The following is a 22,693-nucleotide window of genomic DNA, read 5'->3' as shown; positions in this document are numbered from 1 at the left end:
TTCCCCTCCCATCATCCATATTACTAAATATAAACCCATTTAATATTAGTGTGGATGAGCTGGGATGAAACTTCACCACTTGGAGAGAGGTTTTGGACAGTATTGATCAGGAATTCAGCAGTAAGGCAATGGCAGCTGGAGAAGTCATACCTTGTTACCATCGGGGCCTGGGGGGCCAGAGGGACCACGGCTGCCAATGGGACCAGCGGGACCAACAGCGCCGCTCTCGCCAGGAGGACCACGCTCACCCTAAGGAGACAGACTGATCTGAGGGCTTCCTTGGATTGCTCTCTGCTGAAACCACTGGCTGGGAGCAGTGACAGCATGGCACATTTTTATCTGAACAAACCTTTAATTAGGATTGTGCAGCTATTAAATAAATTGGTCATAAGAACTGGCTCTAGCTTTTGACAAAAAAGTATCAGAATGGAGTAATGAATTCTTGCATCATGACAATGGCTGACAACAAAGTATTGATACTTCTTGAACATGGATTTTGGCTACTGTGCTTGTTCTGTTAACAGGCATCCTACTGTCAAATGGAGATTCTGTTTTAGGACAAATAATGAATTCTAATGAAATTAAAGGGATAGTAATTGGCAAACAATTATTTTTACAGTGGCAAGCGCCTGGTGATAGGAGAATAATAAAGGTAACACCTAAAGCCTGCTAATGTGACCTGTACATTATAACAGGTATAAGGTCAAATTCTGAATCATAGATCTGGACACATGGAAGTAGCCAGAAACTCAATTTAAATGCACAATAGATCTATCAAAGATAGAAACACTAGTTTTACTAAAGATATCTCAAATTATCTCGGTGTGATCAAACTGGATATCAGTGAATAATCTAATAAGGTATAAGGGTGTTTTTAGTTATGCTGGAGAATTTGGAATTTGTGTAAGAACTATAACGTGGTTAAAGAACTGACTTAAGGGGAGTTAGCTCACCAGTAAAAAGTACTAATGAGCAACAGATTAATTTATATTGTAGAGATGTTCCTAAATTAATTTTTTTTCATACATTTTGTTAATTACAAAGAGGCAGAAAAAGAAGAAATATGCAGATATCACAAAGGAAGGATTTGTCAACAGGAAGAAGGACTGGCAGACTACACAGGAAGAAGTGAACAACCTGCTAGATAGCTATCACAGCAAAGAGATAAAAATCAAGAGTGCAAGTACCGGGACATTTATTTAGGCATCAAAACTGCAAATTTTGCTGTAAATGGAGGCTTCAATGGTGAAAATGACTGAAAGGGAAAGGTAATAGCTAACTATATGATGCACACATGTAAAAGGAAAATATGATCTGGCACAAGCAGTGGGTTACTATTAGGAAGTGTTAGTTTTGTGTATAAAGCATCAGTAAGGCCTAATTTGGAATACTGGATGAAATACACTGGGAGCTCAATATGTGATGCTTAGGGCAAGCTAGAGTAGAGGAAAATACCTGCTACTGCTAAGACAAAGGGAACTTGGCTTGAATGAAATGGAAAAATTAGTGTTTAGAGCATGTGGTTTTTGATACAGACTCAGGGCACTGAAACATAGGGAGCAAAATTGCTGTTTAAGCTGATTGGAGTAACTTTTAAGAGTGAATGGGAATATTTGTCACTGGATACATTTAATCTGCAAGTCAGAAGAAAAGAAGAAGAAACAGAAGTAGGTTAAATATCAATCTCTTTAGAGGCAGATTTGGAAAGCAAATACTTAATTGAGTCCTTTATAAACTACTCATTGCTCTACATAAATGGGATCCTCCTGTCAGGCAGGAAGGCATCCACACAAAGCTCTTGGAGGATGTCGATTGAAAGTTCAGAATTAAAGGGAAGTGGGAGGCAATACCTTCTAATGACTATTCTGGTTTCTGATTTCAGAAATGTACATAGTTATTATTATTACTGATCACATTAATAAGACAGTCTGTACCAGATTTCAAATGAGTTACTCACTCTTGGGCCAGCAGGACCAGGGACACCAAATTCACCATGAAGACCCTAGAAGAAAGTAGATATAGAGGTAAAGTTTATTTTACTTGCTTAAATTGTTCTTTGTTTCTTAGCAACAAATGGAAATTCTCAAATTGCAACAGCATATTGGAAAGTTTCAGACAATCTATTCCATACATGGAAATAAGCCCTTTTCCTCCAGCTACACAGTATCTCAAGGTAGACATTAGATAATATTTTTTCATCTGAAGAGTTAGTTATTAAATTGAAAGCTCTTTTTTCAGGTATATGCAATGTAAACTCTTTTACGGGGACAGATGTAACTATAAATGTTAAAGGTGATTATGACGCAAAGGATGCACAACTTGCAGAGTACATCTCACACTAACTGTGCAGCAGCTAGAGCATGAATTACAACTGAACCACCTCAGCTGGATACCATTGTACATTCCCTGAAATCAGCTGAGGTGCAAAAACATAAATGGAATAGTGCAAGTTAGACTGAACCTTGCAGATTTTGAAAGAAATGCGAAGTAAATTATTTTTCATGTACTCTCTCTTCTGGGGAAGAAGCATAGTTTATTACTGCTTAAGGTCCCAAAAGCAAAGGGCTATCTTTGCTCTGTTTCAAACCAAAACTTTAAAAAAGGAAGTATGATGCAAGCTCCAAGGCAAAAGGGACTTTTGCAAATTAAAGTTTGCATGTTACCCTGATTGCTTTGTTTTGGCAAACAGATTCACCAGGCTCTTGCTCCAGCACGTGTGCCATTGCAAACCCAGCCCTCATGCAATGCCTCCCCATGCATGGAGTGCTGTGTCTGTCACTCACCCTCTCGCCTGGTTTACCAGCCTCCCCAGCAGGACCCGAGGGACCTGGCAGACCCTGAGTGTAAAGAGAGAAGAACACAAATACAGTTAAGGCAGAAGCTCTTCATGCTTTGGGAACCATGGATAAGATGGAGCAGAGCACACAGTTACTCACCTGGAAGCCAGGAGGGCCAGCAGGACCGGTTTCACCCTTTGCACCTTGGTTGCCCTGGGTGGAAAGAAAAACAAGTGATTAACTTGAAATACAGGGAAATGGATTTTAAAATGGGAATTCCCATTAATGAAAAATAAATCACAAATTGGATTTGTGTGGAAGCTGTTACTTACAGTGACTCCAGGAGGACCTTGAGCACCGTTGTTTCCCTCTGGACCAGGAGCACCCTGTATATGTTCAAGTAGAAAGCTATTATCAAAGTGTTAATTTGATATGAGTAATATCTCTAAATTATTATTTGCCAAAACCAAATGTCTCTCACAGTTTATTTTGAACTTAACCATTTACTTGCAAGAACTTCACAGCCAGAGGTACTAAAGGTGCTTAAAATTTTAAATTATCATAATTTTAGTTATTACAGCACATTCATAGTTAAGAAAACTTCTTTTGGAATTACGAACTATAGAAATCTTGCTGATAGCATTTTTCCCAGACAAGATTGTTTTTGGTTCCCTTAAATGGGAGAATTACTAAGTTTCAACTATGAGTTAAAAGGTGGAAATTTACAGGATTAATTAGAAACCATACACTGTGCTATAAGATTTAAGGATAGGGAGTGCTATTTTTTTCTGTTCATAGGATAATGCCACTAATACCCAAGAAGGGAAGTTTTCATTTATCCATTAAGTCATAGCTCCCACTGACATGAGGCTAAAAATAATGCATTCCTAAGGGCTTTTCTAATTTCATCATCTAGTCATACTTGCACAAACCAATGCTATCTTATTACAGAGGTTTGGAAAATCTACTTTTTTTCTCTCTGGAAGGTGATAAAGAAAATATAACCACGTACCCGTGGGCCAGCAAGACCAACATTGCCTTTATCACCAGGTTTGCCAGGTTCACCCTGAAGTTGAAAGAAAAAGATATAAAAGTTAACCAACACTTCATATTAGATTCAGTTTAAACTGCTAAGCAGAGACTTCTCATTGCCAGAAGATTTACTGTAACATTTCTTTAACCCAAATTAAAACATACACAAGCTCCATCTGTCTTTTTGGATCACTTAGATTAGCTCAAAAATATATGTCTTTTCAAAACTTGATGCCTTTATGTTTTGAGATTGTAATTCATGGCAGTCCATGTAGTATCCTAACACTATATTTGCCTGTGTGTGTACAGCAACACCCAGTCCGGGACATGATTGTTATCTGTGGCCTCTGTGGGACATGTAAAGAACTCCACTGAAGTCACTGGTAGCTGTTCTTCTAAATTGAGTGAGCTTTGGATAGTGCTCCATAAATAACAGTACTCTAGAACTGATTTAATGGCCAAACTTGACAGAACTTTTACAGATGTGAATACAGAGAAATTATAAAATGGACATGCTGAAATAATATAATAGACATATATTATTCTAATCACTTCAATTTCAAAATATCCCTAAGCTAATTAAACTGTTTTTTTTATTTCTATAATCATATTTTGGATAACTAGAAAATAATTTGAAACAAAACTCTTGAATGTAAGTGGATGCCATCTGAGGAGGAGGATACTGGGAAATGTGTTAGATTACTGATAGAGTTGGGACCCTACAGATTAGTCTGGAAATACTTTCATAGTAATAGAAAGTTTCTGTATTGTACTTACAGTGGGACCTTTTGGTCCAGGGAATCCAATGTTACCAGGCTCACCTCTATTACCAGCTGGACCAATTGGCCCAACTCTACCATCTGCTCCAGGGAAACCCTAGAAAAAGAAATCATACTCTTAAATGGCTGAGGTAATTTAATTAGAGTTCAGCTTTAGGAGAAGTATGTACTGACAGGAAGCAAATGTCATTTAACTTTTCACCACTGTTGATACATCACATGCTCATGCATCCCTCCCTTTTCATCCTTTTTGTAGAACTCTGTATTTCTTCTTCCCTTTTCAGGACACAGGCCTAATCTGAGACCCACAGAAATGAAAGGAAATCTTCACACTGATCTTGTGAGTAATACAATAGAAAATCTTGCTGGTTTTACACAGTTGTGTTGGAGCTCAGTGCTGAGATGTCTGCTTTGTACTATTTATGTCAATCTTTCCCATGCAACGGTGTAACAGAATAAAAAGCAAGGTACTTACAACAGGACCTTCCTTGCCAGCAGGGCCTGGGCTTCCAGGCTGACCTGGGAGACCCTGAGAAAGGAAAAGTTTCATGATTTAGAAGGAAACCTACTCACCCAACACATAGCCACCAGTTTTTCTACATGCATGCATGCACACACAGATGTGCCAAGATATCAATGTACACTGTTTAAACAGGACTGTAGGTGCTATCACATTTCCACCTGAAGCACACTGACTCTTAATTTGGTGGTGTGTGCTCCCATGCCAGTTGAATATCAGTACAGGGAAGTACCTGTTTTACTCAAAGGAACTGATTTAGGCTCTGCTTTGGAGGATAGTGTGTTTCCATGTTTTCAGATGCCTAATACTCATACGTGCATTGCAAACTTTCTTTTCACAGGGTAGGGTAGGAAGAGAAAGAATAAGGAGTGTAAATGTTATGAGATGATCATAATCTGGCTGCAGCCCACACCACTAAAAGTAAATGGCTGTTTTCAGTGAAATAATTTGCAAAATAAAAAAGAAATAATTGAGATCAGCCATTTCACATCATTTTAGTAGGGTCTGGTTTCCTTTGAGTTCATTAAAGAGAACACACACACCTTAATTGTGACCATAATGATCACATTCTGTAAATAATCACAAGTGGAAACCCCTTACAGAAGTCAATGCAGTATCCAGTACAAGAAAACTGCTCCATCCCAAGGCCATCAAGTGCTATGTTAACAAAACTAACTAATTTCAATAAACATTTTGACGCTTCTTTATCATTCCTAATAGGGTTTTTTTCAGTTGAATGGTGGAAGTGCCCTAACCGTGGTTAACACATGCTGAAGTTTTGCAGTGGGATTTCTGAATAATTTTGTCCATTAACTGTAAGTAATTTTCTTCCTATGTAGTTCAAACTTAATCCACAGAGTTCGAACTTACTCTTGGACCCATAAGACCAGGCTCACCAGGACGGCCAGCATCACCATTAGGACCCTTAGCACCAACAGGACCACTAGCACCACGGTTACCAGCAGGTCCCTACCAAAAGAAAGAAATAAAATTAGGCAGAGGTAGCAAAAAAGCATTGCAGATCTGTATATAAAAGGTGGTTCAAAAATAGTGACCCAGACAAAAGTCTTACCATGACACCAGCTCTGCCATCAGCTCCAGGGAGCCCACGAGATCCAGGTACACCCTGCAAGTCAACACAAAACAAATCAAGAAAGGGAAAGAAATAAATCTGTTCCTGTGAGGTGTATCATGCCTGCTGGATTTCAGCCTTCCAAGCAGGTCTGCGGAATTTGAGGTAAGTGCAGCTTTAAGCACACACACCTCAGTGTAAATAGCTATTGTGAAAGAAATCCCTCTCATTTCCTCTAGATTTCTTTAAATTCTAATTTGTGTAATTTTCAGTGTTCATTGTAACTAACAATGGCTCTAGCCAGCAGCTAGGATCCCACAACCTGCCCCACAAAGTCCCACGTTCTCTGTAGAGAGTTACTGACTCTGAAATCTTTATCTCTGGAAAAAAAAAAAAACTGGGGGAAGAGCTGCCATTTTTTCTTATTATTTTCCTGTGAATTCTCTTCCTTCATGAAGCTACATGCTTTCTGAAGTTCATGGAGTAGCTTCCTCACCCAGTGAAAAGTTTACTAGGCATCCTTGAAGACACTGAATTGAAAGCTTTTCCCCCCATGATGTGTGAGCCTATTACCACTTTAAGCAGTTAAAACCTATCACAAACTTTTAAGAATAATCAAAAGATAATTCACTAAATATTACGCAGTGGATAAATCAAAGCCATTTCTAAATATTTCAGGGATAAGAGAGTAAACAAGAATTAATGCAAAGTGAAAATGGGTTTGGTCCCAACTAATCAAAAGGTTCAGAATTGAAAATTATCACTGCTTAGCAGCATTAATGTCAATTTAATTACTCATAATTATTTAATTTGCCTGTGGGACTCTAGATTGATTTCCACTTTCCTTTTTGCTTCTAAGTGTGGAACATGAAAAGAAAACTTACTCTCAGACCAGCAGGGCCTGGGGGACCAGCAGAGCCAGGTTCACCAGGGCTGCCTCTCTTGCCTTCCTCACCACTGGGGCCAGGAGGGCCAGCAGGTCCAGCAGCACCCTATTTTGAACAAACAGGGAAAAAGAAGGTATCAAACACTGTGTTGCAGATATTATCAGGCTTTTGATTGAAAAAGCCTTCACATTTTGCCATACTTACAGGCTCACCCTTCATTCCACTTTCTCCCTTGGCACCAGCGGGGCCTGGTTCACCCTAGAGTCCAAAACAAAAAGAGATTACAGAATTAAGCATCATTCCAAAAATCTCTCTTCTACCTGGAGAGCTTACTCATGAATCAAAAAATTCTTTTATCACCTAATGGCATGTCTCCTTCTATTGTGAAAATGGCCAATGAGCATGACTGTATTTTTGACTTAAAAGGCACAAAACCAAACATTTAAAGGTGCTTAGAAATGACATAATTGAACAATGACACATTTAGGGCTGGTTCCTCTACTGAGGATACCCACCGAGGGCCTAGTTGGGAGATTGCTGCCACATTTCTCTCAGTGCTATCAACATGGTCAGAGCTTCACAGTCACACAATATTCTGCATTGGAAGGGACCCTCAAGGATCAACTACTCCTTGCACTCATAGGGAGTGCAAAGTGAACCTTTTCAGCCTCAGCATCTAAAGCAAGTAATGAGACACAGAAATTAACTACAATGTTAATTATAGTGCATCAAGAAAAGATGTCTGCACTATAACAAAAATGTATCCAGAGATCTTTTACAACTGTGGACACTGTGTCTGGTTTTCAAATACATGGAGGAGGAGGTCACTTACAACAAGTCCTCTAGCACCACTAGGACCAGCAGGGCCAGGAGGACCAAGAATACCACGGGGACCAGGCAGACCAGGAGCACCAGCAACACCAGGAAGACCCTGTCCAACAGAGGGGAAAAAGGTATTGTGAACCCATTGTCTTTTCTGCTGCATTAGCCGAATTGGGGTTTTTTAGAGGAAACGTGTGAGTGTAGTTGTACTTACAGCTGCACCCTTAGCCCCTGGAAGACCATTAGCACCAGGGTTGCCCTGTTAAGAAAGGTAACAATACTGGTTAATTCAGAATCAAAAGTGCACACATCTCACAGATAGAGCCTGGCAAGTTACTCACTGGAGGGCCAACAGGACCACTAGAACCAGGAAGTCCAATCTCTCCTCTTGGGCCAGCAGGACCAGTAGGACCAACATTGCCAGCAGGTCCAATTTCACCCTGTTGGAGAGAAGGACAGAACCCTCCATCAGTGTACACAGCCTTATGGCAAGAGTGAAGCAATCCCCTATCAGCCTCTATCATACTTGAGTATTTCCGCTTCAGACAGCAGGAAACCAAGCAGCTGAGAGCTTTTAATGGATTTTAAAGGCACTCAAGTTGGAATGTCTATTTAGGCTCTGTCTAAGGTAATGGCTAAGACAGGAAAACCAGATGCTTACAGAGAAGGTTGACCAAAAAATTAGAATTAGAATTCCAGTCTCATTTGCATCCATGTGCCTCCAGAATTGGCCTGAGGTGCCACAGTGCATGAGACCTAATTGGCCATTATCTTGCACTTTTGGATGCCATTTGCATAGATGCAAAATGCAAAATTATGCCTGACCAGAAAGCACACAATAGTGTTCACAATGGAGTAAATGACAAAAAAAAGGATCTTGCTTTTATTTTCAGAAAGTTGTGTTCTGTAAGTTTACTACAAGAACCTGAATATAATGACATGGATTTTGTGACAAATGGTCAGCAAAATTTGTAAATGAAATATATGTAATATTCTTTCCTCAAATGCTCTGTCCTTCCTTGGTCACTCAAAATATTGAGGCTCTTACCCTCAGGTAAAAAATGCTAAGATTTGAGCAATAAAGTGAATAATTTAAATTATAGTCTGCAAGAGCAAAATGGTACTGCCCTAAACCTGAAAAATTTTAATGCAATTTCTGTAATTTCAGGGACTCAGAAGTAGTCCAATACTCAAATGCTGCTTCTTTGTCCTCCACTATTTCTGTAAAGTGATTTAACTGCTGCCTCACTTATTGATTATGATTCATGTCACCCTTGGAAAGTGTATATAAGTGCACCAACTAGCAAGCAGTAAAAGGGTTCTGTTTTCCTGAACCTGCCCAGCTTCAATCTTCAGCTGTGAAGTAAGTGCTGACTTTAAATTAGCATTCATATATGATGTTCTCCAAATACAGATCAGGATGAGGATGAATCCCTAGAGTAACTACTAAGAAAGCACTCCTAGTTCATTGAGGATGGGGTTTTTCTGCTGCCTAGAAACTCTGGTTAGCATATTTCATCTTCACTAACAAATGCACCAGCAGAAGCAGATGTTCATACCTTAGCACCAGGAGCACCTGGGAAGCCTGGAGGACCAGCAGCACCAATAGGGCCCTGGGAAGTGAAAGGGAAAAATGTTGTGTAAAGGCATTCAGTGACAACAGAAACATCTTGCTTGTTGAAGTAAGCAGATTAAAAAAATGCACGTTTACTTATTCCACACATCATCCCCTCAGCACACTGGTTGCCTTTTGCAGTTCAAAACTGACAGACTTGGTTCACTACAAACAGAAAGAGCCAGGTGAATGCTTAAACAACATTTGCAGTGCAAATTAAGCAAGAATTGGTAAAACCTTGCCTTGAGGCCAAACACCTGAGAAAGAACAAACAGAGGATGAGCAGAGGCAGGCATCTGCAAGGCAAGATGACTGATTCTCCTATGTTTACCTGTTGCTGTGAGATTTATAATTATATTGGGACAAAGTTCCAACATACCAGACATTACAAGAGAAGATACACTGATGGATTCATAGCCTTAATTTTTAAAGTCATAGAAATAAACAGGGATAGTTTCTCTTCAATTATTAATTTAAAAATCCAACTCATATTGGGAATTGATATCCATCTTTTGCGAGCTAATATCTTTCAATTAGAAATATTTATAATAACACTGCCTCACAAAGCCAAGGTAATAAATGTCAGCTGCTATGAGAAAGAGTTGGCTTCAGACATTCTATAATTTACTCTGTTATAAAGGGGATACCTGGAATTGTCACTAGTTTTGCATAACTAAAAAAAAAATACCAAATTCCCTTTAGGATATGTTTGAAAGCATAGACTTCCAGAATTTTCATTGCAATGACTTATTTACCTTTTACATTTCAAGCGGAAAGAAGGATAAAACACTATTTCTGTTTTAGTTTTTAAAAATGAGTGTTAGTAACTGCTGTGCAGAATATTTAAGGTATCATAACCTAAATATGTGACAAATAACTTCAGTCTGGGACAGACACTGGGACATAATGCAACACTCTGCCCATTGTGAATAACAATCCCTGCAATCGACAGCTTCAGAAGACTTCTCCTATAGCAACTCAACTGCCTTAATTCAAAATGTCTTCAGCTAAAATGTTTCGGTTCTACTACATCAGATCTTAGCTGTAATATTTTTATTTGCCTGCAATTTAACTGCCCAATAACATTTTTTTTAAATACACCACATGGGAGAACATAAGAGATATTCACAGTCATGTGCACATTCTACTCTGTTAAAGCACAGCAGGTATTTGAAATGACAAGGTGTTTTAAAATCAACTTTGGCAAAATGGAACCAAGTACAGCTTCATCATAGACTATTGAGGTTTTAAAGGTAGGAAGAAAAAAAGCTTATTAATTGTTATTACTATTGTTCTGATGCATTCCAGATTTTTTTCACAGTTTCAAAACTATATCCTTGTACTCATATTTATGTGGCTGAGATAAATGAGATTAATGAAGTCAGGGGTAAATTATGGAAACACTAACTCCTTTTAAACAGACAAATCTGCACTGGATTAGCTCTTAATAGAATAGTTACAGTCAGATTAGGAGAGTTGGATCTTGTTGGCCTTTCACAACAGCTCACAACTCAGGTATTAGTAGTGAATGAAAAAGGTTAGTGCCTGCAGGTGCAAAGCTATGTCCTGTTGTGCATTTATAATTTACAGGATGTATATAATTATAGCCATCTGTAACACATACATAGTATGCATCAGTTAAAAAGCAGAAAGTCTCTTTAGCTTTTGGATGGGAATTATTCTGTTAGACTGTTGGAAACAGGAATTCTGTGCACTGAGTATTTCCCAGTGAGATGTGCTGGAAAACCTTCTCATGAAATCACCAGTGCAAACAAGAGAATATTTGGTTCCTTATATATGGATGTGTTTAATATAAATCCTGAGAATGTCATGATTTTATCTGCAAAGGGCTTATCACTAATTCTCTTTGTGATGTTCTGATAAGCAGCAGAGAACTATGTTAAAAACATCAATACAATCAACTTCTCAAAAGACCAAGAAATCCTCTAAAAACGGGAAAAGAAGCACAAAGCCTAATGGAACCAGGCTGGCAAAAAGGAAGACTGAAACTTACAGCAGGTCCAGTGGGGCCAGCGCTGCCATCACTTCCACGAGCCCCCTGTGAGGAATAATATGATAAACAGTTAAAAAAGAGAATTGAATATCAGAGGAAGCCACAGCAAGTGGCTGGTTCATGATGACAGACAGATGGGAAGCCACTTACAGCTGGTCCAGGGGCACCTACTCTTCCTCTCTCACCAGGGAGACCACGAGCACCCTTGAAAGAAAAATCAAATGAACTCATTTATATCTTTTCACTGAATATAGATATGTGGAGATCTTTCCCTCTGCTAGGTCATTATTACTATTACATTAGAGTATCTGGGTATCTGGAGTGTTAATAATGACAAATATTGAAGAAAATGCTGGCTGAACTAATTCTATCAAGATTATACTTTCCCACAGCAGCAGTGAGTACTTACAGGTTGTCCTGGGGTACCATTTTCACCAGGGGCACCAGGCTCTCCCTATGAAGAAGAAAGTTTGGAGACATGAGTTACTTAAAGGATGCTTTGGACAGAGTGTCTAACACTATCAGAGAGATCTTCAGCTACCGGATCCCACTTTCTGTGTCCTCTGTAGCATTTTATAACACAGCACTGTCCATGTTCCTGCATCACACTATGCAATAATAGCACATCAAGTCCTGAGGGTGCAGAGACTGCAACTGTCCCTGCATACACTGGAACACAGCCAGATGGAATCCTTTTAGAAGAGGAGGGGCAGAAAAAGTTGTGCCACTTGCTCTGCTTTCTTCACCCCCTTTCTTTATGCTGACATTTACTCTGTAGTACACATTTAAGAGACTGGATCTGGATAGTCAACTACAAATCCAGATCAATCAGCAGCTGTTTTTAGCTGGAGCAGAAGCAGAATGATGCTTTTTCTTGCCTTATTGTAAGTTGACAAAATTCTCTCAAATGGCTTAAAATAAGGATCTGCCTCAGGTATTTTTAACTTAAGAACAATAATACTGAGTATTTGAGCAATAGCCATGAATACCTGGCTCCTCTCCCTTCAGTACTGTGTTCTCAACAGCCTTCTCAACAGAAGGTCTACAGTGGTCTACAGTGTCAAGATTTGTCATTCAGGTACATTCAGGATACAAGTGCTTGTAGCCTGAACATACCTTAATGCACCTAGTCTTAAATGCTGCAAAGAGAGAAAGTTTTTGCCTTCATTGCTGCTTTCAGCGCGGTTATATAATGAACAAACTTGATTTAATATGCTGGTGTTTTCTTGCACTCTTACTAGTAACTGTTCTGTCCTTTACTTATGTGCTCTTTCTGCTTTTAATCTCCAATGACTGGACAGACTTTGCCAGCTAAACTTTTTCTGAAGGTTAACAACTTGCAAATTAACAAATTGTTATGTTACAACTAAAAACCCTTTAATCAAGGCTACTAAATGCTAAGCTCTTAGAAAAAAGCAAGATGGAGAATTAGTATTCGAGTTTTTCACTGTTATATTAGGAGTCTGTGAATACAAATTATTAAGGGTTTGTTTAAGGTTAGTGTTCAAATGTGCTCTAATTTAAAGATGATAAGAACTGCATGTATCCAAATTTTTAGAAGGAAGGCTTACACTGATCACACGTCTCACACAGTAGGGTTTTATAAAAAATGAGATGTTTTCATTTTAGTATGCTTTAAAAAAAATAGCCAAATGTAGAATACAATCCAGAGAAGAGCAGGGATAGCAAAATCTGCCTGAAGTGCTGCTAAATAGCCAACCATTAAGAGCCGAATTCTACAGCCTTTATTCACTGAAAGCACTAACTTGCTTATGACTTGATTGAGGGCTCAAGACTAAGGCCCCAGGAATGTTTTCTCATGACAAGGTGCATGCATTTGTTCTACATGGATCCACTGACTCCTAGATTACTGCAGCTGGGCAATGTTTAATGGCAACATGGAAGACTGATTGGACCTCTGCACATCTCTTTTGCTAGGAAGAGCTACAAATGCATCCTACATTTTTAGATTTTTTCCTTACCTTAGTGCCAGGAGTACCAGGTTGTCCCTTTTGACCATCCAGACCATTGTGTCCCTATATTGAGTAGAAAAATAAATATTGATACATGTTTTCTCTCAAATAGCTTTATGCAAATTCTTAGTTTTATAACACAAAACCTTCCTCCCACACAAAATTATTTCCTAATATAATCTTAAGATTTTTCAAAAATAATTAGCCTTTTATATCAGGCAATATTAAAAACTTTGAAGAGGTTAATGCACTCTTCACTTTCAGAGGATTTCCAGGGTTTTTCAATATGCTGCAGTGATGTTAGTCTCAAATATTCAGGCAAAAGTGTATATGTACTCACCCTAATTCCCTTAAAGCCAGGCAGACCAGGAGTTCCAGGGAATCCACGAGCACCCTAAAATACACAGTGCATGAATATTATACAGTGCAGTTAAGAGGAAAGATGATGACAAAGCCTTTCAATAAAATTAACAAGTAGATTTTAGTCATTATCATTCAAGTAAGGAATAGAATCCAGACCCTAACCTCTCAGGACCAGACTTGCTTCAAGACTAACAGTAATCAACCTGATTTTTCTAGCTCTGAATCTCAGAAATTTCATGCATTACCATGTGACACCACAGCTTTAACTTCCTATGCCAAGGTGGCTGGTTACCTTTTCCTGTGTAATTCCTCACACTTCTCTTACTGTTATGCCACTTCTCTTACTCATAGCTTTAGTGGGAATGGGGTAGGGGAACAAAATAAGAACATAACTATATGACATCCCTGCAGGTAAGGGCTGAAATTGTATTAATCCATATAAGGAATATTACTAGACTGTTAATGTGGTGGAATTCAGAAAGACTGTTAGGTTTGATGGATTAGTGAACTGGTTTGTATTGTACCCAGGGGATCACTACACACCTGAGGGCCAGCAACACCCCTCTCACCAGGTCTTCCAGGTTTGCCAGGGTGACCCTAAAAAATGCAATAAAGATGTGCTAAGAAGGAAAGCTCTTATAAAACAGCAACATAAACCACTAAAAAAAAGAAAGTACTTTGGCAATGCTTCTCTTTTTCTATAAATACAGGGAGATTATTAACTTTCAAGTTTTCTTCTCCCTGTATTCAGGAAGTTAAATAATGCATTTGGAGTGGTTTGGAAGCTATCCAATTTTCTATGCATTTCCAGTATACTGCACCTCTTGTACCATGAAATAATTATTTCAGGGGTTTATTTATGTAACAATGTAAAAAATATGGCCAATAGAATGCTTAGCTTAACAATTATCTGGTTGTTAGGGCTGAACCACCACCACAAAAGAGATGAGTAACATTTAATAACCACTTACATCTTCACCAGCCTTTCCTGGAGGACCAGGGGGACCACGAGGACCCTGGGGACCCTGTCAAAAACAGATTGAGAATTACTTGAAGCATCAGTCTTCATATACATCTTCCCATTGTTTTCTGATTCGTGTTGGGCCATAGTTGGAGCCTAATTGACTTTGCACTTTATGATTCCAAATGGAGAGAGCTTGAATCTGAGTTCAGCTCTGTTTCTGTAACAGGATCAAGCAGGAGTATCCAAACATTCAGAGAAGTGCATGTGGGTAGGAGGAATGGGCCTAAGCATTACAAGCCTACTTTGGGGTGCTGTTCCTAATGCCAGCAGTGTCTGTGTGTGATCTGTACTTACTGTTTGACCAGGTTCACCAGGCTCACCAGGAAGACCTTGGAAACCAGGAGGACCCTAGAAAATGAGGGAGATATTATTGGTTTCCAAACAAGATAATTTGTAATTTTACAGGTATGTCAATGTCAGTAGGAGAGAGAAGACTGTACTCACAGGGGGTCCAGATGCTCCAGGTGGGCCTCTGGGTCCCATTAAACCCTAGGGAAGGAAAAACACAAGATCTTTTTAAAAACATCAATTACATAAACTCATCTATGACAAAAATTCCCAGCATTCCTAAAACATGGTTAGCATCACAGTCTCCATTGTGCAATGTTCTAATGAAATTAGAGGAAGTTAAGAGTTCTGCATGAATTTGCCCAGGCAGACCAAGTGCAAACATCTAATGGCAACAAAGCAGCACAGAATCCAGTGGGATGATTAGAAATGTACCATTATGGCTGTGAGCTTCAGGATTCATCTTCTTAACTTATTCTGGCCTGTTAGAAAGTGAACTGCTTCATTCTTTTTTTAATTCTTCCCTCTACTCTTCCTGTGCAGAAGCGTTTAAAGATGAGGGTCATAGCACATCATGAAAGGCTCTTACACATATTGTATGTTGTGTGTACATCTATTTCCAATAATTATCTACTTCTATTTAAATATTTCATTGTTTTCTGGTGTGGATTAAATTCTTTTCATATCACTTGCAAAAGAAGTCACTAATACACTCTCCTTGACATTATTTACAATTTATATAAATCTTGAAAACACAGGGTGAGACAAATCACTTCTAAAAAGGAAATTTCCATAGACTGGTGCACTCTCTTAACAGTTATCTTAATGTTTATTAAGCAAGAAAACAATTTGCAAATTGAAATTTTAACTTGGACTTCTATAGTCCAAACAAATTATTTAGGAAACATTTCAACAGAAATAATTATGTTTTAAATTGGTTATAAATCTTTCTTGGAAAATCTTTTAGATTTTCTCATTACAACATTAAAATCATATGCCAACTTTTCAGTGGTTTATGTAGGTTTTCCATAAGACTGAAAACCTTTTATTAAGAGGAATAAATGCACATTAATTACAAGCATTTATTCATGGAAGTTAAAGCAATGTTGTAGATATGAAAATATGCAGTAATTCTAGGAAAAAGAATGGTTCCTAGACAATCTGAATCAAATGTGCTGCATAAACCCTGTGAGTTTCTTCTCAAATTAGATTCTGTAACTACTTTCCCCTTCCTGAATTCTACATATTATTTCTGAAAGAAATATGTGAAACTTAAAACTTCCTCACAATAGGTAGATTCTACTGCTGTTTCTATCAAATGAACCTAACTGACTCAAAAATTGGAGTATAGAAATGGTGACACTTCAGATAAATTCTCATCTATGTTTTCTGACTAATCGTCAGACACTGAGGGCAGAACTTGATTAAAGGCTATTTTTATATTTCTTAACTAAATGGATGCCAAAGTATTTTCTGAAGTCCATTTAATATTTGAGTGTTTTTGGAAGTAGAAGCAAGCACTTGACCCAGAATAATCCTGGTCATTCTTCATCCTGCTGCTCACCCATCAGATGCACTGTGACATCAGAGTGTGTGGTGAATTTAACCCATATTCTGCTACCTATGTATACTGAAAATATTTGCTAATGTAAGGAAGGGTCAGAAATTCATATGGAGTGGCAATAGACCCCTAAATTCCATTTGTATATAGTATACAGTGAATTATAAAGAATCCTCCTCAGAACAGCCTTACAATACCAACATTACTAACATTCAGATGATGAGAACCAAATGTGGTGGCCAATTTCCTAAAAAACCTATGCAATCTAAGGGTATCAAAAGAGTTTACAGCCATGGAGAAAAAATCATCACCAACTGGAGCCAAGATGCTGAGTTACTTTTTAGGCCTGTGCCTGCTTTAGAGAGCAGCTTTACAGTTAAAACACAATCTTCTGTCTCAGTATGGGTAAAGTAGTACTACCTCAAAGTAAATGTGTTATCTAGCATCAGATCATGAGATTAATTGATTCATAAAAGTGTGGTCAACAAACAGAGTTAAAGCACAAGATCCAGCAGTGTTATATTCAAGATAAGTATATAGATACAAGATCATATTTCAAGCCCTCAGACTATTTAAAACACTTACCATCATCCTATATTAAAGGATCAGTTTCCAGTCTGAGTCAATATATGATCAAACCACTAATTTTAATGCTATGCTTTTCATTAATGCAGCTGAATTAAAGGAAAGTCCCAAACACATTATTCATGTGAGTTATTAAGTGATGTGTCATATACCTACCATAGGTCCTGGGCCAAAATCTGCTGCTTTAGATGGATCATACTGGGCAGCAAAGTTCTGCAGATAATAAAAAGGTTGAAATTAAAATTCTAAAAACTCTACTTTAAAAACTATTTATAATCAACATTCTATATTAAATGTCATCTGATTTGTTATACTTGCTATGAGGTTTGTTAAAGCAGCATACATATAACTCAGTAAATACTGCCTTATTATAAATACATTTCTATTTATTTGTTTCCAAAAAGACTTAATTTTACTGGGAAGGCCCTTTCAAACCTAAATATCTCTGCAGACATGATAGAGAGGCATTCAATAGTGTGAACAGAAAATTAGGAATGTAAATTGAGTGCTCATTTAAAATTGAGAACTTTCTTGAAACTCTCAAATTATTCTGCCTAATTTCCAGTGAGGGAAGTTAAGCAAAGTAGTGAAAAAATATGCATAAGTAAAATTAATGTACTGGCCCTGAGTAGCTATTGGATGAGGTGGGGCCTTTAGTTTCAGGAATATCTGAGGAGCATGCAGCCTCAGACACACTGCAATGGATTTCTGATATTTATCAAAATAGGAAAAGATTCTCTACAACACAATCAAATCCCCTTTTCTTGCTTGTTTCATTAACATAATTAAATTAAAACACCAATTAAAGCAGTTTGATATTTGCAACCAGCAAAATAAAGTATTGAAATAAGAATGAGTATTCTTCCATGCAAAACGACTTACTAAACTTGATCAGTACAAGACTGTCTATGGCTTCATGCTGCCTATGAAGCTAATGTCAAGCAAAGAGTTAAATTCAGCATTCTGCAGAGAGTACATGATGGACATCGGTGCACAAAGTGTGCAAGCACAGCCCATTTACAGGTCTGCAGTATGAATACAGATAAAAAAAAATTCCAAAGGAAAATAATTTTATAGCACTTTTAATTGATTTTTAGCTTAAGGAGTCATCTTCTTTGCTGTCTCCTGAATCCAACCCCAAAGGCTTCTTTTCCCCCTCTACTTAACGGCACTGGTTTCATTTAGTTGATGCTTAACCCATAGACATTATTGCTGTGTAAATTTAATGCTAAATAACAGGGTTGATTTGCTCTTCTTCCTAAGTCCCTGTTGAATAGAGAATCCAAATTTTCCATGGAATATATACGCTCCAAGGAGGGTTTCATTGGAACCGGGCCATCAATTTCTTATGGCTCGCAAAAGAATGTTTCTTCCACTCCTCAATTCAACAACAGTGCTTTCCAGCAGATATAAATTCCATCTTGGTTGCAAAGCACAGCTTAGGAGTTCTGGTAATAGAAAGTTTGGATGCCTTACTCCGCCAAGACCTGGAGGACCAGGGGGCCCTGGAGGACCTGGTAGACCATCTTCACCATCCCTGCCTGGTGGACCTGGGGGACCCTAGAGTTAAAAAGAGAATTATACGGTGAAAATTGGAAGTGGCTGAAGAAGTCTCTGATGTGGTAACTTCACTAACAACCAGGCACACCCTACAGCAGTGCTATACATTTCAATAAATAGTTTAAATAAATGCTTAACTTGAGAAAATATAAAGTCTGATTTTGTGTTACCTTGCTACACCTTGTATCGGACAAGTGCTGGAGCTTTGTATTTGAAAAGATTTACAGGGGCAATATTGGATTTACACTACCAAAGCATAACGTCCAAACTGGTAAGATTCATCTTAGGTGACAAACTTTAGACCTGGAACCCCAAGTGACCCTTGTGGACCCACACAGCCCAGCAGATGCTAATAGTGAGAGCCTGAAGTTTTACCAGCTGAGGATTAGAAAGGTCAGCTCTACTGATGTGAGTTACCATGGATCCAGAGTAAATGCAAAGCCACTTTTTTAATCAGTAGAGACAATTGACTGGTGTAATTCCAAATCAAATTAAAGTTTAGCAGTGCTCTTTTACAGATTTTTTTATACCATCCATCTGCTACCACTGTGAGAACTTCTTTTATGACCGGTTGAAATTACCTTTGTTCAGTCCAGTAACATTTGTCCTTACATTCTTTCATACCCAGTACACAAAGCTGGTGAAGTTTTGGCATCATGGCAATTGATGTGAGGTATTTAATTAGTTGAGTTTTTTGGACCCAGTTCAGTACTCAATGAAATCAATAATAAATGGATTTCTAAAGGAGCAAAATAAGGCTTGTTGCCTTCAGAACAAAGAAAGCATCTCCTTTCATTAAACAAATTTAGTTAGTGGCAGCCTAAAGCAAATATCCAGCTGATCACACTGATATAGTCTTCCTAATAGTTTCCATTACATTTGTCAGCACACTATGATCTCAGAAATCTTTAAGAGCTCCCTCATCAGTACTATGGCATTTTCATTTTCAGATGATAGAAAAAAAATACATATAACTACACACAAACCAGATAAGTATGTGAAGTTCAGAACACCACTTTACAAAAAGCAGCAATGATGCAGAAGCAAATCAGAAAAGCAGATATGAGCAATATGAATGAACATTACAAATTATTCAACTGTCCTTATTACTTTGGTTACTTTTATGGTGTAACATCCTCTTTTACTAGCAGAAGGTAGATAACAAATGCCCAGCTGCCAAGAAAAGAGCTTTTTCAAAACATCATTGGAGGCACAGATAATGAATTACCCTCAAAACTGGCTTAGTCTATTCGGGTTTTATGTAGAGAGCTAACCCATATGCCATATTATTCAAAGATTACATGTCAACTTTTCCGTCTGCATTTCCATGTGTTAATTCCACTGTGAACAGCTGGAAAAACACTTTTCAAATCATCACTTGAAGAGCTAGGCTGCCCTGTGATCTCAACCATATCTGCTCAGGCACAATGACCATAATTAGGCTGGATTTGGTACATATGTAACTTGGTTTCTTTGTTAAATAAAATTGCACATACAAGCTTCTACAGGTACAATCATTTGATCTCACAGAATGCTTAAACTTAGTTTTTTCCAAATGGTCTTCCAACAACTACCATTCAAAGATCACAAGTAAATGTCACTCTAATTCCTTACCCTTTCTCCCTGTGGCCCTTTGTCTCCTCTAGGGCCCTGCCGGAAGAAAATAACACTCAATGAGTTACTGTGGAAATTTTCCAGGACAATGCAGGGAAACAGATACATTAAGAAAAATTACTGTATATTAAAAAGGAAAAGAGGGCTGCAAATTCAGCTATTTTCCACAGACAGTGTATTTTTGTCCACAATATTCTACGGGAAATAGATTAGCCACTGACACTACTGTGTGTTAAAAGTGTCACTGCACAGACCACAGAAGTGCTTGCAAAATTGGGGTTTGTTTCTACTGAATAACTACTTCTAATTTTACAAAAGTGACTTTTAGAAATAATATCTAAACAATTTAGCTTTTTGTACCTACATGGATATTGCTGTACCATTCAATCCACATAAATCTTTACAAAGAAAGGAACTCTGTTTAAATAAGATTGACACTTGGATGCCATTTAGGTCTTGGTAGGTTTAGTTCTGCTCACAGGTGAAGCACCTTTGATTCAGTACTTGAATTTACCCTGTTAAAATGCTGCATTGATAATTTCTCCCTTTTTTCCTACCTATTCATCTCAGCACTACTGAGATGCTGTTTTCAGACAACACTGAAAATAAGCAGAGTAGCCAATTTTCTTTTCATTCAATATTCAACAAAATATTAATCTGCTGAAGACTACCTGATATCATCTTTATTTCCACCCAAGAAAAAGAAAAATGCTTACCTTGCGCCCGGCAGGTGGCTGGAAAAAATAAGGAAGACAATTAAAAAAAGAAGTTACAATTTCTGCCAGTATTTTGAACTAAAATAATGCTTAGACTTATTTTCTTACATAATTATACTTTTTCTCATTCCAATATATTTAACTATGCCCTGTGATTTAAAATTACTTTGAAAGCTAGGTTATATACAGCAAAGATGCATGTAACTAAATTAAAATGTTGTGTTGAAGACTGACAATCTTATAGCTATTACAGCCTAAAATATTAGAATTTAAAAAAGAGTCACACCTGAGTTCTTTCATAATCCTACTGTGCAATGAAATTTAGACTGTAAAACTGACTTTAAAGTAGAGTCAAATCCAATGCAAACTGCCAGGTACAGTGTCCAAAGAGCTCTGCTCCGTTACTTTCTCCTCATGCTCTCCACACCTATGAAGGCAGTCTCTTAAAAAGCCCATCCCACTTGTGAAATTGGGGTGGGTACCTTTCCAGGCAGTGCCTTCAGGATTTAATCACCACTTTCCCATTACCATCTTGGGAATGAATGTAACAAAATAACACTGCCACAAGAAGAGAAGCCTAGCCTGTTAATTGGAGTGTTATATATTAGATAAAAAATTTATACTGACCTGATTCACATCTGCAAAGAGAAGGGGAAGGAAAAAAGAGATAATTAGAGCAGGGACTCAAATATTTTACAAGTTTTAAATTTTAAACTTGCTTTCAATTTAAAATTAAATTTGCTGCTTTTAATGCAAAATGCAATTTAGTTGATTTCCTTAATGCAATAAACATTTTCCTAATGTAATTTCTTCCTGTTAAGATGATTAACTTATACTGGAAAAACTCAGGGGTGAAATTGCCATGTATTTCAGATTCAAAATGGACTTGCTAATTAAATCAAAACAACTAATATGGCTGATACAGTAAAAAGGCAGATATCAACTATAAACCTGCTCTAAATATGTTCAACATACCTCCATTGGAAGCCCCCCACACCTCTGTATTTCCAGATATGTGTTCATGCAAGAGATTAATAAACCCAGGCAGACTGGAACATGTGAAGATACTATATTGTAGGAGTTATCTGAAATTTTCAGATAAATGGTCCAATCCGACTTTTTATGGGGAAAGGTTCTAGCCAAACATCCATTTCCATCTCTTTCCACATTTCCCTGTAAAACTGTGTAGCAGGGAACAGTTTGAAGCTATTAAACATAGCAAATATATTGCAATATATTGCAAATAACCATCTCTGTATGTTATGCACTGCTAAGTGTGAGTATGCACTTTTTTCATTAGTTGGAGAAACAAATTTTCTGATTTTCTTAATTTCAAGGAATTAAAAATCTATTTTGACCTAAACTCACCCTACTAAAAGAGTCTCACATCACCCTTGAACGCCTGCAATTTAACATCACCACTAACTAAAAGGTTGTTGGATGTTTTTCCACAACGTGTCACTTTGGCAGCGCATGACCACACACACTAAA

At 37.8% G+C, this 22,693-nt stretch overlaps 1 protein-coding gene across 1 annotated transcript in view; it reads right to left on the bottom strand.

Moving 5' to 3' along the window:
• COL1A2 (collagen type I alpha 2 chain) overlaps positions 1-22,183 on the bottom strand; it is a 35,899-nt gene extending 13,716 nt beyond the window's left edge. Inside the window, exons 1-30 of the mRNA XM_058825245.1 lie at positions 22,178-22,183; positions 21,203-21,220; positions 20,487-20,522; positions 18,789-18,872; positions 17,469-17,525; positions 15,323-15,367; positions 15,173-15,226; positions 14,826-14,879; positions 14,398-14,451; positions 13,832-13,885; positions 13,501-13,554; positions 11,928-11,972; positions 11,669-11,722; positions 11,519-11,563; positions 9,449-9,502; positions 8,231-8,329; positions 8,104-8,148; positions 7,900-7,998; positions 7,272-7,325; positions 7,065-7,172; positions 6,181-6,234; positions 5,979-6,077; positions 5,064-5,117; positions 4,587-4,685; positions 3,790-3,843; positions 3,110-3,163; positions 2,937-2,990; positions 2,784-2,837; positions 1,958-2,002; positions 151-249 (exon numbers count right to left, since the gene is read on the bottom strand). Of these exons, the coding sequence (XP_058681228.1) occupies positions 151-249; positions 1,958-2,002; positions 2,784-2,837; positions 2,937-2,990; positions 3,110-3,163; positions 3,790-3,843; positions 4,587-4,685; positions 5,064-5,117; positions 5,979-6,077; positions 6,181-6,234; positions 7,065-7,172; positions 7,272-7,325; positions 7,900-7,998; positions 8,104-8,148; positions 8,231-8,329; positions 9,449-9,502; positions 11,519-11,563; positions 11,669-11,722; positions 11,928-11,972; positions 13,501-13,554; positions 13,832-13,885; positions 14,398-14,451; positions 14,826-14,879; positions 15,173-15,226; positions 15,323-15,367; positions 17,469-17,525; positions 18,789-18,872; positions 20,487-20,522; positions 21,203-21,220; positions 22,178-22,183 (1,785 nt within the window). The remainder of the gene's footprint in view (positions 1-150; positions 250-1,957; positions 2,003-2,783; positions 2,838-2,936; positions 2,991-3,109; positions 3,164-3,789; positions 3,844-4,586; positions 4,686-5,063; positions 5,118-5,978; positions 6,078-6,180; positions 6,235-7,064; positions 7,173-7,271; positions 7,326-7,899; positions 7,999-8,103; positions 8,149-8,230; positions 8,330-9,448; positions 9,503-11,518; positions 11,564-11,668; positions 11,723-11,927; positions 11,973-13,500; positions 13,555-13,831; positions 13,886-14,397; positions 14,452-14,825; positions 14,880-15,172; positions 15,227-15,322; positions 15,368-17,468; positions 17,526-18,788; positions 18,873-20,486; positions 20,523-21,202; positions 21,221-22,177) is intronic.
• Positions 22,184-22,693: the final 510 nt, after the last annotated feature.

Source organism: Ammospiza caudacuta, chromosome 1 (genome assembly GCF_027887145.1).
Source record: "Ammospiza caudacuta isolate bAmmCau1 chromosome 1, bAmmCau1.pri, whole genome shotgun sequence".
Lineage (NCBI taxonomy): Eukaryota > Metazoa > Chordata > Aves > Passeriformes > Passerellidae > Ammospiza > Ammospiza caudacuta.
The sequence above is the reverse complement of the archived record's forward strand: the minus strand, read 5'-3'. Positions and strand labels throughout refer to the sequence as shown.